Below are 12,819 nucleotides of genomic sequence, written 5' to 3'. Positions count from 1 at the left end.
AATGTTTTTCGAGATTGAAATTTTCCTTTCCTTTTTGCTTTTCTCATATAAAGGAAGGCTATGCAATCACTGAAAAAAGTCGACTTTACAACCGAGGCCCGGATCGTCATATACCATTCGATTCAGTTCATCGAGATCGGAAAATGTCTGTGTGAATGTATGTGTGAATGTGTGTGTATGTGTGTGTATGTGTATGCGTCATTTAAACTCACACAATTTTCTCAGAGATGGCTCAACCGATTTTCACAAACTTAGTTTCATCTGAAAGGTATAACGCTCAAATAAGCTGAATATTGAATTTTTAGTTGATCCGACTTCCGGTTCCGGAGTTACGGGTTGAATAGTGCGGTCACACAGCAAATTCCATATAAACTGATTCAACCGTGATGTCCAAATGACGTAAAACATATTAAAATGGGTTCAATATTACTCTAGTTTGTGGGTCTGCATCACCAATGATCAATCAAAGCAGCTTTGACCACATTGGCCATCTATGAGGGTTCATGATGCCTCCGGGGAACTCGTCAAGTTATGCTGAATTTCATTCAGTTCTGACATTTGTTTCCAGAGTTATAGTTACACTGGAATTTCCCATATAAATCGGTACAATCCTAATACCACAGAGGCAAAAAACTATTGAAATAGTCACCAAATTACTTTGATTCACACGTCTAGATCACTGATTACCAATCAAACATTCTTTGGATATATTGTCCACTATCGACGATTCCGGAAGTCCTGGATTCCGAGCATATTCCACAATTTAAGTTCCATGAGTTCTTCGGTGATGACTGAACCGATGTTCTCAAACCAAGTCTCAAATGAAAGGCAACATTTGCGATTGAGTATTGTGTCGCCACTCACCACCCACCCCCCCACTCTTACCCTCATACATCTCTACTTCGTCACTCTTCTCCCTTTGGACCACCCTCACATCCGCATTTCCTTCATCCACCCCGTATAGCGAAATAAGATGAAGGATTTCTGACGCATCCTCCACTCCCACTCTACTAAACCCCCACCCCCTTCACTTCCAAACCCATTCCACCAACATTTCAAAATATAAACACATGAAGATAACATTGAACTCATTTTGATTAAGTTAAATAAATATTAGGGGAGCCCGGGGCTAGTTGGCGGTTGGGGTAAGTTGGCGGAATCCTTTTGTCTTCGTTTCTATTTGACATTGTGTACCTCAAGTTATATGAAACCCATTATCCAATGTGTTTTTGTAAAAAAACATTTTGTTTCGTAGAAGTTGTGAGCGATATTGTTTTCCCAGCATACCCATTATTTTTGCCTTTCTCATATAAAGAAAGGCTATGCAATCACTGTAAAAATCGACTTTTTAACCGAGGCCCGGAGGGCCGCGTATCATACACCATTCGATTCAGTTCGTCGAGATCGGCAAATGTCTGTGTGTGTATGTATGTGTGTGTGTATGTGTGTGTGTGTGTATGTGTGTGTGTGTGTCATTTAAACTCACACAATTTTCTCAGAGATGGCTGAACCGATTTTCGCAAACTTAGTTTCATCTGAAAGGTATAACGCTCCCATAAGCTGCTATTGAATTTTTAGTTGATCCGACTTCCGGTTCCGGAGTTACGGGTTGAAGAGTGCGGTCACACAGCAAATTTCCATATAAACTGGTACCACCATAATGTTCAAATGATGTAAAACATATTAAAATTGATGTAACATTACTCTAGTTTGCGGGTCTGGATCACTAATGATCAATCAAAGCAGCTTTGACCACATTGGCCACCTATGACGGTTCATGACGCCCTCGGAGAACCCGCCAAGTTCCTAAGCTAATATCACACCCATTCCACAACGAATTCTCTACCGATTTTTACGAACTTAATTTCAAATGAAAGATACAGTAATGCCATTAACTGCTGCTGAATTTCATTCGGTTCTGACTCTTGCTTCCGGAGTTGCAGGGGTGTTAGTAAGGTTACTCTGGAATTTCCCATATAAATCGGTACAATCGTAATACCTCAGAGGCTAAAAACTATTGAAATGGTCACCAAATTACTTCTAATCGTAGATCTAGATCACTGATTGCCAATCAAACATTCTTTGAATATATTGTCCACTATCGACGATTGCGGAAGTCCGGAATTCCGGGCATATTCCACAATTAAAGTCACATCGGTTCATCGGTGATGACTGAACCGATTTTCTCAAACCAAGTCTCAAATGGAAGGCAAAATATGCAGTTGAGTATTGCGTAGCCGCCCCTTCCCTCCCCCCCTCCCCGCCTTGCCCTTACACCTCCCTCCTTCATCACTCCCCTCTTCTTGGATCACCCTCACGCCCAGATTTCCTTCATCCACCCCGTATACCGAAATAAGATGAAGGATTTCTGACGCATCCTCCACACCCACTCTACTAAACCCCCATTCCCTACACGTTCCAACGCATTCCACCAACCTTTGCAAATTATAATCACATGAAGATAACATTGAACTCATGCTTATTAAGCTAATTAAATATTATTCTTTTGCCTTTCTTATATAGAAAGGTTATGCAATTGCTCCAAAAACCGACTTTCTAACCGAGGCCCGGAGGGCCGAGTCTCATATAACATTCGACTCAGTTCGCCGAGATCGCAAAATATCTGTGTATATGTATGTGTGTATGTATGTATGTGTATGTGTGTATGTATGTGTGTGTATGTGCGGATTTGTTAACAAAATGTCCACATCGGTTACTCGGAGATGGCTGAACCGATTTTTACAAACTAAGATTCAAATGAAAGGTATAATATTCCCATAGGTTGCTATTGAATTTCATTTTCAACCGACATCTTGTTCCGAATTACGAGTTGAAGAGTATGGTTACAAAACAAAATTTGTTGATTTTTCCAAATCAGTTTCTCGGAATTTTCTGAACCGATTTTGACAAACTTAATTTTAAATGAAAGGTCCATCAGCTGCTGTTGAATTTTGTGTGGATCCGAGTTCTGGTTTCTGAATTACAGGGTGATACGTACGATCACGCAGCAAATCCCGATTCTAACGAATTCTGCGATGAATGTAAAAAGGTGATTTTTTCCAAAATGTAAACACAACTGTTGAATTTGTAGATCTAGGTCCCCAACAGTCATTCAAAGTGTCTTTGGCCACACTGGCCACCATCGACGGATCCGGAAGCATCCAAATTCAGAATAACGGTTATATTGGTTTCTCGAAAATGGCTAGACCGATTTGATCAACTTAGTCTCAAATGAAAGGTGTTGCGTCCCCAGAAACTGATATTAAATTCCATCTCCATCCGACTTCCAGCACCGGAGTTACGGGTTGTGGAGGTCGATCACATAGAAAACTCCGATTCAAACCGATACCGCGATGAATGCAAAAAGGTGCTCTTATATATACTTACCAAGTGTAATAAGAATGAAAGACATTTCCATAAAGTTATATTGTACGAACCAGCTATTAAATCATAGTTTGGAGAAATGAGAAAGGCACAATTGCAACTCTAGGTGGATTAAAACAGGTTTTTTTTAATTTTAAACACTTTGTGTTATTTAATGTGATTTCAAATCTATTTCCCGATTGATTATATTTTTCGATAGTGCGCAAAAAGAGCTTTCAGTATCCGCATAGATATTAAATCGATCCATGAATTAAAGTTATTTTTTAACTAGTTTTTTTTATAAAATATGTGTTGGAGACAACTAAACTGGAGGGATGGCAACTCTGCCCTGCCATCCGCCACTCTCTGCGCTAGGCTCTCTAGTGACAGTCTTGCTGTCACTCCGAGATGCCGCCATAAGCGGAAACCACTTATCAACGAGTCAGTCACCAGTCAGTCATCAGTCAGTCCGTTGAGCACATGCTCTTTATTTTAACCTTTCGTTATTAAAAGTATTTTATGTAGTCTGTACGCGAGTGTCTTTTATTTGATCAACAAGACTCCTGACCTGCCCGCGCACAGGGCTACAACAGTGGCGACGAGTATATTGGCGGATATTTGGTGAAATTTCGATTCACGAAAAGTAACCTCAAAATTCCGTCACCCCCGCGTAAAAAACGGAGAAGAAGCATGGAGAATGGTCAAATTCCACATGATAATGACCGGGAGCAGGTCCCACCAGCAGCAGATCCGCTAATCGTGCAGTTCATGCACCTGATGCAGCAACAGCAGCTTCAGCACCAGCAGCTAATGGCACAGTTTCTCCAGCGGCAGCAGCAAAACGACGAGCAGCAGCAAGCATTTTTCCGGAGTGCAGTTTCATCTATCCACGTACAAGTACCACCCAACCCAGAGCAAATTCTTGACTCTTTGGCAGGCAACGTGAAGGAATTTCGCTACGACGCTGACAATAGCGTCACGTTTGCGGCTTGGTACAGCAGGTATGAAGATTTGTTCGAGAAAGATGCCGCTCGTTTGGACGACGAAGCGAAAGTCAGGTTACTGCTGCGAAAGCTGGGCGCAGTTGAACATGAAAGGTATGTTTCCTTTATTCTACCGAAACTTCCGAAAGAACACACCTTTGCCCAATCAGTAGCGAAGCTGAAAAATTTATTTGGGTCGAAAGAGTCGGTAATAAGCAGGCGGTATAGAACGTTGCAAATCGCCAAGCACCCGACTGAAGACCATATTGCTTTCGCTTGCCGTGTTAATAAAGCCTGCGTTGAGTTTGAGCTGGGAAAGCTATCGGAAGAGCAGTTTAAATGCTTGACATACGTTTGCGGATTGAAAGCAGAAAGCGATGCAGAAACCCGTACACGGCTGCTTTCCAGGATTGAGGAAAACAATGGCGTCACGTTGGAGCAGCTAGCGGAAGAATGCCAGCGTCTTCTTAACCTCAAACATGACAATGCTATGATCGAGTCAGCCACATGTTTCGGTCAAGTGAATGTCATTAAGCAGCGATCTTCTGATAAACGGTTCAACAAACGGGATCAGCCATCTTCGAAGCCTGCTGCAAACGACACGAGGAAAAAACCTGATACACCGTGTTGGTTTTGCGGTGCATTTCACTACGTACGGGACTGTACCTTCAAAAACCACAAATGCTCTGAATGTAAGCAGTTTGGACATCGTGAAGGCTACTGCAACAGTTCAAAAAAGTCACAACGTTCATCGAGAAAGGGTAATCATTCGGTGGCAAGCAAAATGGTCGTCGTTAATGTGTGCAACGTGCAGAAGCGAAGGAGATTCGTTTCCGTTACCCTTGATGGAACACAGGTTCGTCTTCAGTTGGATACGGCTTCCGATATTACCGTCATCAGCCAGCAGATCTGGAAGAAAATTGGCAGCCCAAGGTTGTCACCAGCAACAGTAAAAGCCAAGGCAGCATCTGGAAACATTTTGCCACTTGATGGTGAATTTAACTGTGACATCACTATCGGCGAAAACACACGCACGCAGATAATTCGTGTCACCGAGAAACCACTACACCTGCTTGGATCTGATTTAGTCGATAGTTTTCATTTGTGGTCCATACCAATGGATACTTTTTGCTGCCAAGTTACTAGTACCCCGTCCACCAGTGGAACTCTCAAAGCTACTTACCCAAAAGTGTTCAGCGAAAAGCTCGGGTTGTGCAACCGGACCAAAGTTAAATTTGAGGTAAAAGAACAGTGCAAGCCTGTTTTTTGTGCCAAGCGTCCGGTGGCGTATGCAATGTACAGCGCAGTCGACCAGGAATTGGACAGGTTAGAAAAACTCAATATCATCACACTGGTCGACTATTCGGAATGGGCAGCGCCGATCGTCGTAGTGCGCAAAGCAAATGGCAACATCCGAATTTGCGGAGACTATTCAACAGGTCTAAACTCCGCTTTGCAGCCTCATCTGTATCCACTGCCACTCCCGGAAGACATCTTTGCCAAGCTGGCTAACTGCAAAATATTCAGCCAGATTGATCTTTCGGACGCTTTTCTACAGGTGGAAATCGACGAACAGTACCGTCATTTGCTGACAATTAACACACACCGTGGTCTTTACCACTACAACCGCCTTCCACCTGGTGTAAAGGTAGCACCTGGTGCTTTTCAGCAGCTCATCGATACCATGCTAGCCGGCCTTAAGGGCACTTCTGGTTATCTCGATGACGTCATCGTTGGCGGTGAAACACAAGAGGAGCACGACCGTAATTTGGAAGCAGTTCTTCAGCGGATTCAGGATTTTGGTTTTACCATCAGAGCCGAAAAGTGCAGCTTCAGTAAGCAACAGATACGCTATTTGGGCCATCTATTCGACCGACGTGGATTGCAACCTGATCCAGTAAAAGTTGAGGCAATAACCAAGCTACCTCCTCCCACTGACATTTCAGGTGTTCGCTCTTTCCTTGGGGCGATCAATTATTACGGCAAGTTTGTGCCCAACATGCGACAGTTGCGCTATCCGATCGACAACTTGCTGAAGTCGGAGACAAAGTTCGTCTGGAATTCGGAGTGCCAGCAAGCGTTCGAGCGATTCAAGCAGATTCTCTCCTCGGGACTTCTGCTGACACACTACGATCCGAAGCAGGAGATTATAGTATCGGCTGACGCATCATCCGTTGGCCTCGGAGCAGCCATCAGTCACAAATTCCCCGATGGGTCCATCAAGGTTGTTCAGCATGCTTCCAGAGCGCTCACGAAAGCGGAACAAAACTACAGCCAGCCCGATCGCGAAGGTTTAGCAATCATCTTTGCAGTCACCAAGTTCCACAAAATGATTTTCGGTAGGAAATTCCGCCTACAAACCGACCACGCTCCTCTGCTTCGAATTTTTGGTTCTAAGAAGGGTATACCGATGTATACGGCAAACCGGTTACAACGTTTCGCCCTCAATCTGCTATTGTACGATTTTGACATTGAATACGTGCCAACCGACAAATTTGGCAACGCTGACGTGTTGTCTCGTCTAATCAACCAACACGTTAAGCCAGAGGAGGATTACGTCATTGCGAGCATTATCCTCGAAGAAGATGTAAGGTCAGTAGCCGCAGATACCGTTAATATGTTACCTCTCAGTTTCAGAGTCGTAGCACAGAGTACCCAAGCTGATCCACTGCTTCGCAAAGTCTTCCGGTACATACAAGACGGTTGGCCTTCATCAAAAACCGTCGATCCGGAGCTTAAGCGGTTTCACTCCAGGCAGGAGTCACTTACTGTGGTTGATGGGTGTATTCTGTTTGCTGAACGACTCGTCATTCCATCGCAGTATCGAAAACGATGCTTGGACCAGCTTCATCGTGGACATCCGGGCATGCAGCGGATGAAAGCAATCGCCAGAAGCTACGTCTACTGGCCCTCCATAGTTGATGATATAATTGGTTATGTAAAGGCGTGTCAGCATTGCGCATCCGTTTCCAGGTCCCCTCCTTGCGCTGCTCCTGTACCGTGGCCGAAAACATCCGGCCCATGGCAGCGTGTTCACGTAGATTTTGCCGGTCCCATCGAAGGCGAATATTACCTCATTGCAGTGGATTCGTACTCCAAGTGGCCAGAGATTGTGCAAACCAGAAGAATCACCTCTACAGCTACAATCAGCATCCTGTGTGGCCTTTTTGCTCGACTTGGTATGCCAGTGACTCTAGTGTCCGACAACGGTACCCAATTTACGAGCGTGGAATTTGCTGAGTTTTGCGCAATCAACGGTATCGAGCACATCACGACACCCCCCTTTCATCCACAATCCAACGGCCAAGCTGAGCGTTTTGTAGACACTTTCAAAAGGGCCGTCAAGAAAATCCGAGAGGGTAGAGGATCAATTACTGATGCGTTGGATACCTTCTTGCTCGCTTATAGAAGCACACCTAACCATTCGGCTCCTGAAGGCAAATCTCCATCTGAACTTTTGTTCGGTCGCAAGATCCGAACCTGTCTCGAACTACTTCGGCCGCCCCCTGCGACTGAACCGAAGCCAATCGAGAAGCAGCACAGCCAGTTGAGATTTTTCAGTCGGAATGATCCAGTATTTGCCAAAGTATATGCAAGAAACAGTTGGAAATGGTCTCCAGGTGTGATCGTCGAAAGAATTGGTGACGTGATGTACAACATCTGGGTGGAGGACCGCCGAATGCTACGTTCGCATATTAATCAACTCCGTAGTCGAACTGTAACCGGATCAACCACCAACACAGTAGGACAGCAAACCAGATATGCTCAGTTACCTTTGGATATTCTGTTGGACGTGTGGAAGCTGCCGAACTTACCAACTGATACAACATCACAGTCATCATCGACGCTGCAGCCAACCACCTCACAATGTGCATCGTCGACACCTCGTTGTGATCAGCCGCCTGAATCGGTGGTTAGTCCATCACTTTCTCCACTGTCTTCGTCATCACATGCAACATCTTCCGAATTTGAGTCAGCAGTTGAAGCAGATCCGGTGGCAGCACTACCACGCCGATCTTCGAGAGTTCGAAGAGCGCCGCAGTGGTTTGACCCGTTCCACCTTTATTAAGAGGGGAGATGTTGGAGACAACTAAACTGGAGGGATGGCAACTCTGCCCTGCCATCCGCCACTCTCTGCGCTAGGCTCTCTAGTGACAGTCTTGCTGTCACTCCGAGATGCCGCCATAAGCGGAAACCACTTATCAACGAGTCAGTCACCAGTCAGTCATCAGTCAGTCCGTTGAGCACATGCTCTTTATTTTAACCTTTATTATATTGTCTTTTATTTGATCAACAAGACTCCTGACCTGCCCGCGCACAGGACTACAACAATATGCGTTTGGGGTAAGTTGGCGGTGATGCACGCGGGGCAAGTTGGCATTACTATTTACAGTGCAAATATAGTCATCAAATATTTTTATTTTTGGAATTCACTCCAAAGTAAAACTTTGTGTATCTCGTCAATGCAGGGGATGTTTACTTCGGCCAATCGCCTGAAGAATTTCGAAAATATGCTTTTAAATATGGAATACACGTCAAAGTAAAATGCCGTGGTATTGAGACTGGAATATATTGGAAATTGTCGGTTAATATACAATTTTATTGAAAAGACATTCAGCACGAACCTTTGATATAATTGCATCTCCATTTTCTGGCGTATTCATACATACCGCCAACTTACCCCGGGGCCAGGGTGAATTGGTGGGATTTCCGCGTTACACATTTTTGTATATAAAAACAAAGACAATGCAACAAACACATCAAAGCGGTAAAAAATGGAAACTGAAAACACCGCAAACTAGCCCCGATCTCCCCTATACTTTTTTGTTTAAAGTGAGTTTGCGAGTTTGCGTGAGTTTCGTGGTAGTCGTGGGATACGTGCTAAATGAAATTAGAATGCAATAGACATTTCTTCAATTCTATTGAACAAAACCAGCTAATGAATCATAGTTTAGATCAATAAGAAAGGCGCAATTGCACCACTAGGTGGATTAAAACAGGTTTTTTTACAATTGATTTGCTTTTTTTCAATTCGTTTATTTGATAAGGCACGTTTGCGTTAGCTTAAAGGTACCATTGTTTCATTGTTTTACATTTTGAGTTTCTTAAAACTAGGGTTACACATTTCAATATTGATATAATGAAACTAAAAAAAAACTGCAGCTAACTTATACATATACAAGAGGGGATAAAATAATATTATATTATATTTCCTGATTATACATCATATTAACATGATTTAATCTGTTCCACAATATTCCGCCACGTCACTCGGTCAGTTGCTGCTTGTCTCCAACCTCTCAGGTGCCCGATACTCGCCAGGTTCTGCTCCACTTGGTCCAGCCACTGGGAACGCTGCGCTTCTCTCCGTCTTGTACCTGCCGGGTTGGACGTAAAAACCAACTTGGTGGGGTTATGCAATAAAATTGGACTAAACCGTTTTGCGCGTTAAGGGCACAAGACCTAATATAAATTAAGTTTTACTTTTTTGTGTTTCGAATTCATCTCGTCAGTAACTAGCACCATCTGGGTGTCTAGTTAGACGATGTATCTAAACTAGTACCCAAATTAGCACTAGTCACTTTCGAGCCAATTCAAGAATTCATAGGTTACTTCAGTTTTGTGTTATTATCATGAATCTTCAAAATAAAGACTAAATAAGTGTATGATATGCTGAGGTTGAAGTTTAAACGATTTTCATTAGGTTCTTCTTCACCATAGTAGCCTAACATATAGAAGTACATGTGGACATCGTAGGGAAGAGGGCAGGGGTACAGAAATTGTCCAAGCTAGTCCACGGCGGAGCAGGGGGTTTCAAACGAAGGTTTTTTTGTCCACGTGGTATGTGAACAGCCCCTTTGTAAACCTCACCGTTCATGGTCCCTTTGGTCACGAATGTTTGCCACTTTTGGTAAACATTCATTATGGTTGCCTCAAGTACATATAGCCTACCAAATCTGGTACTTCAAAGAGAATTTCGACAGCTTCTTCAGTTTAAAACGATCATCCACAGCGAACCTGTCCTTACCGTTGATATATTTCTCTCTCGGAATCTGCTTGAAATCTACTTTGAAGTAGGTCTCATCATCAATGACGCAGCATCGGTTTTTTCGTTAGCAGCGTCGTGTAGAATTTTCGGGTGCGTGTTTAGGCAACACTGCCGCTGTTCGTTCCGATTTCAAAAGATCTGCACCTTGTACGTTTTCAATTCGGATCGTTTCTTAGCCATCTGCACGAAACTTTGCGAAACATCTCACCGACAACTGCACAACTGAGCCAGAGATGCCAGGTACTTTTTTCAAATGTCTGCAATAATAATTTTAAAAGTCTGGGAAGAGCAAAAAATGCCAGGAAAGCTAGTGTAACCAAAAGCTTTTAGATTCAAAAATCTGTAAATATCTGCAACTAAACTAAAAAATCTGCAAATATCTGCAACTAAACTAACAAATCCATACTAAATTTGCAAAAGGGCGAATAAGATTTGTAAACAAACTTATTTTGCTGGTTTCTCTTAATTTACTATAATTTCAAAGTAGAAAACAATAGAAATTACTTCTACGAAGGGTAAAAATTTACATTAACGCATATTTTTCATGAAATTCCACTCTGCAGCAGACTTGTGAGCGAATCAAGTTTGTTTACAAAAATCAATTTCGCCCTTTTGACGAATTAATATTGAAATCTGCAAATATCTGCGTCATCGAAAAAATCTGTAGCTTAAATTAAAAGTCTGCAAATTTGCAGACTTGTCTGCAAATCTGGCATCTCTGAACTGAGCGAATGTAAACAATACACTCTAAAGAGAAACTGGACAAAATTTGGTTAATTTCGGTCAAGTATGAACAAAGGTATGAAAGTGTCGTAATAATTATCGACTCACCTTTTAAACATGATTGTAGTCTAGTCTATTTTTCAAAGTAGAATGTTTGAAAATGCGCGGAATATAGTACGCCGTGGTATTACTTGCAGTTACGGTGCACCTTTTTCGACCAAACAGATGCATGTTTAGTCATCTAGGAACCGAATGTTCAATCAATATATGTTTAACGTTGAAAAACTTTCCAATAGCTGTTTCTACATTACAAATGATAACTCCATTATCTCAAACAATCATCCTTATTTACTTTACCACTATTGATAACCTTCGTGTTGAGAACAATTGCCTGCTTCAGCGATGGCCACACATTGGAACTTTTAATGGGGTGCATACAAAGATGCTGCATCAGTCAACAATCACACTCTTATCGCGAACTGAGTCGATGCTGCGGTGACGACAAACATCCCTGAGAATAAGTGGCAGTACACATGGACTGCACCGGAACGAGCGTGATTTTGAAACCGTTAAAATGGTCCTAAACGTTGCTTACTGATAAGCGAACTGTGAGAAAATCACCGCTTAAAAATTAAGACAGGATTTCCTTTGCGGTATTCAGTTTCTCACGACTAGGATGGCTGGGATCCATCAGGGACATGTTCACTCAAAAGTACTAATGAAAGCCGTAACTTAATCATAATATATAATTTTATTAAGATTTTTTTCTTCTCTGTATGCAGTTCTCTTTTTTGCAATGTGGTAATAATATAATATTTTGCTTCTTTTGTCTCCCACTTTGTCCTCACATTAATAATAATCTTCTATACACCATGCCGTCTCTTAGTCCGCTACCTACCCTATAACCTTCTCGTTTGCAATAGATTTCTTCGTAATATGTAACCGAATCGGTACGATTCGACGAGGAGAAAAAAATGTTTTCTGCTTTTTTATGTACTATGCGGTTTGCTGTATGTACTTTCTTTTGCGAAAATTTCATAGAAGAAACAATATCTGATTCTTTTTCATTTGTTTTGTTATTTTTTTCTTGTTTTCTTTCAGTTTCGTTTGTATGTTCTTGCTTTGTTTCCTGACTGTTTTTTGTTTTGTTTTGTTTTGATCAGTTATTATCATTTTGTAGTTGCGTTTTATTTTTTATATAAAAATAAGACTTTTTCTGTTCTCTTTATTTTTTAACGGTTTTAATTATTCTTTTTTGTTTTTGTCTGAGTTCTTTCCCGCGTGTGTGTGTTTATTTTTTAATGAATCTGAGTGAATATTTGGAATTTGTTTGCACTTGAATTTGCGTCTATTTACGTGGTTCGCTCTTTCTCTCTCTCTCGCTCTCGCTCTTCCATTATCGCTCAGTATTTCTTACTGCTAAATGGTTGGTTTCTATTTTTATATACTTTATATCTTATTGTGACCTTATATGTACAGATAGGTCTGTGCCTTTTTGTTTCCTTCTTTTGTTAGGAGGGTAGTACCGATAATAGATTTTTAAAGAGAAAATTTTACATTTTTTGTTGCTTGCATTAAAGTTTATATAGGTCTTTATAAAAATGAACAACTAAACATTCTAATAACAAGTTTTAATGTTTGTCCTGTGAGGATTTCATTACTGCTTCTGCAAATTTGTTTCTTTGTTCTTTTGTTCGGGTT

The 12,819-nt window shown here is 41.9% G+C and overlaps 1 protein-coding gene across 1 annotated transcript; it reads left to right on the top strand.

Annotated features, from left to right (window-relative positions):
• Positions 1-3,680: 3,680 nt before the first annotated feature.
• LOC131691756 (uncharacterized protein K02A2.6-like) lies at positions 3,681-8,561 on the top strand. The gene has a single exon (XM_058978385.1). It carries the CDS (start codon positions 4,054-4,056, stop codon positions 8,413-8,415), a length of 4,362 nt encoding a protein of 1,453 aa, XP_058834368.1. The 5' UTR covers positions 3,681-4,053; the 3' UTR covers positions 8,416-8,561.
• The last annotated feature ends 4,258 nt before the right edge of the window (positions 8,562-12,819 follow it).

Source organism: Topomyia yanbarensis, chromosome 3 (assembly GCF_030247195.1).
Source record: "Topomyia yanbarensis strain Yona2022 chromosome 3, ASM3024719v1, whole genome shotgun sequence".
NCBI lineage: Eukaryota > Metazoa > Arthropoda > Insecta > Diptera > Culicidae > Topomyia > Topomyia yanbarensis.
Note: the sequence above shows the minus strand (reverse complement) of the source record. Positions and strands in the feature narration are given on the sequence as shown.

Coding starts and splice junctions, on each gene's coding strand:
- LOC131691756 (XM_058978385.1), top strand. CDS start 4,054: ATGGAGAATGGTCAAATTCCACATGATAATGACCGGGAGCAGGTCCCA.